Genomic DNA, 1,537 nt, shown 5'->3' with positions numbered 1-1,537 from the left:
CCTGAGTACATTTCCACAGCAGCACGGCGAACCCTGGAGGAAGCAAAGTGGAACTCGCCACTTCTTCTTCCATTCACTGAAGATGTTAAACGTCTGCATGTGTATCTTGACCAGCAGGAGAAATTGTATCGCAAACTCTTGTCATCACAGCCTTCATCTCAGCACTGGGCAAAATTGGCCAAGGTTACATTAACTCAGATTATGCTTTTTAATCGGAGACGAGAAGGGGAAGTGTCACAAATGCCTTTGTCCGCATACACTTCCAGCAACCAGTCAGATGGACATCCGGATATTAGCATGGCCCTCTCAGAGTTGGAAAATAAACTGTGTCAGTATTTCAAGAGATTAGAGATTAGAGGCAAAAGAGGCAGAAAGGTTCCTGTCCTTGTCACTCCTTCAATGCAAGAGTCAATCAGGCTACTAATTGAGAACCGAAATGGGTGTGGAGTACCGAATGAGAACTCTTTCCTCTTTGCACGTCCATTTGCATTGACTTTTTACAGAGGCTCTGACTGCATCCGTGAATTTGCAGTTGCATGCAATGCTAAAAATCCTCAAACTCTCACTTCCACAAAGTTGAGGAAACAGATTGGTACCCTCTCTGAAATTCTCAATCTGAGCAACACTGAGCTCGATCAGCTGGCTGACTTTCTAGGCCATGATATTCGAGTACATCGTCAGTTTTACCGGCTGCCTGAGGGCACCCTTCAGCTGGCCAAAATGAGCAAAATTTTTCTGGCACTTGAAAAAGGACGCTTGGCAGATTTTAAAGGTAGAAGTCTTGACGAAATCGACATCGATCCAGAAGGTACTCTCTCTTGAACTCCCTCAGCTTCAAAATATTAATTGTTTTGCATTTACATTTTTATTCTGCAGAATGTGCACACAAACTCTAATATAGAGTTAATATATTACGTTTAAAATTTATTTCTGTTTTTTTCAGAGGAAGTTACAGTGGACAGCGATTTAGAGGACACTAATTCCAATCTGAAAGGTAACAATTACATTGTCAATTTATTTTCCAGATAGGGATGTTAATTTCGGTTAATTTTATCGCTTTTGCCTAAAGAAATTATATCCCCATTTTGTGTATAATTGTTTCTAGTAGGGATTTGATCAGGAAATTGCATATTCCTAGGCCTATCGACAACCGACAAAATTAGAATGTTACTTTAAATTAAAATGAATGTGCCTGTGACCTTTTAAAAATACCACAAATACTATTATTTTTTTATTACTGTTATAAATTTTATATTCATATTTTTACATGTAAAAAAATCTCACGGATTGCGCTAATAGCAGCATAAACAGCAGAACATTCTGATTTATTCAATTCATCACATGCCAGCAATTCTGTGAGCTGCATAAAAATAAATAGTTACATCAAAGAAATAAATTGAACAGTCCTACACAATGTTTTTCTTAACACATTAACAACCAAAGAAAAAAAGTACAAGTCTACTGAGTTTTGTTTCATTTTTGTGATGGGCTCAACAAATTTAAAGGGGTCATATGATGCTGCTAAAAAGAACATTAT

At 37.7% G+C, this 1,537-nt stretch overlaps 1 protein-coding gene across 1 annotated transcript; it reads left to right on the top strand.

The window, feature by feature from the left end:
• Window positions 1–15: 15 nt before the first annotated feature.
• On the top strand, window positions 16–1,046 carry LOC107747529 (uncharacterized; the record flags this gene model as incomplete). The annotated part of the gene is made up of 2 exons (XM_016562078.1): window positions 16–808; window positions 944–1,046. Coding segments are annotated over 2 exons (879 nt in total), but the record flags the coding sequence as incomplete, so codon positions are not given.
• Between the last annotated feature and the right edge of the window lie 491 nt (window positions 1,047–1,537).

The sequence above is a fragment of the Sinocyclocheilus rhinocerous genome, unplaced genomic scaffold, assembly GCF_001515625.1.
Source record: "Sinocyclocheilus rhinocerous isolate Xijiao unplaced genomic scaffold, SAMN03320098_v1.1 scaffold46238, whole genome shotgun sequence".
NCBI lineage: Eukaryota > Metazoa > Chordata > Actinopteri > Cypriniformes > Cyprinidae > Sinocyclocheilus > Sinocyclocheilus rhinocerous.
This window is presented reverse-complemented; position numbering and strand designations above follow the sequence as displayed.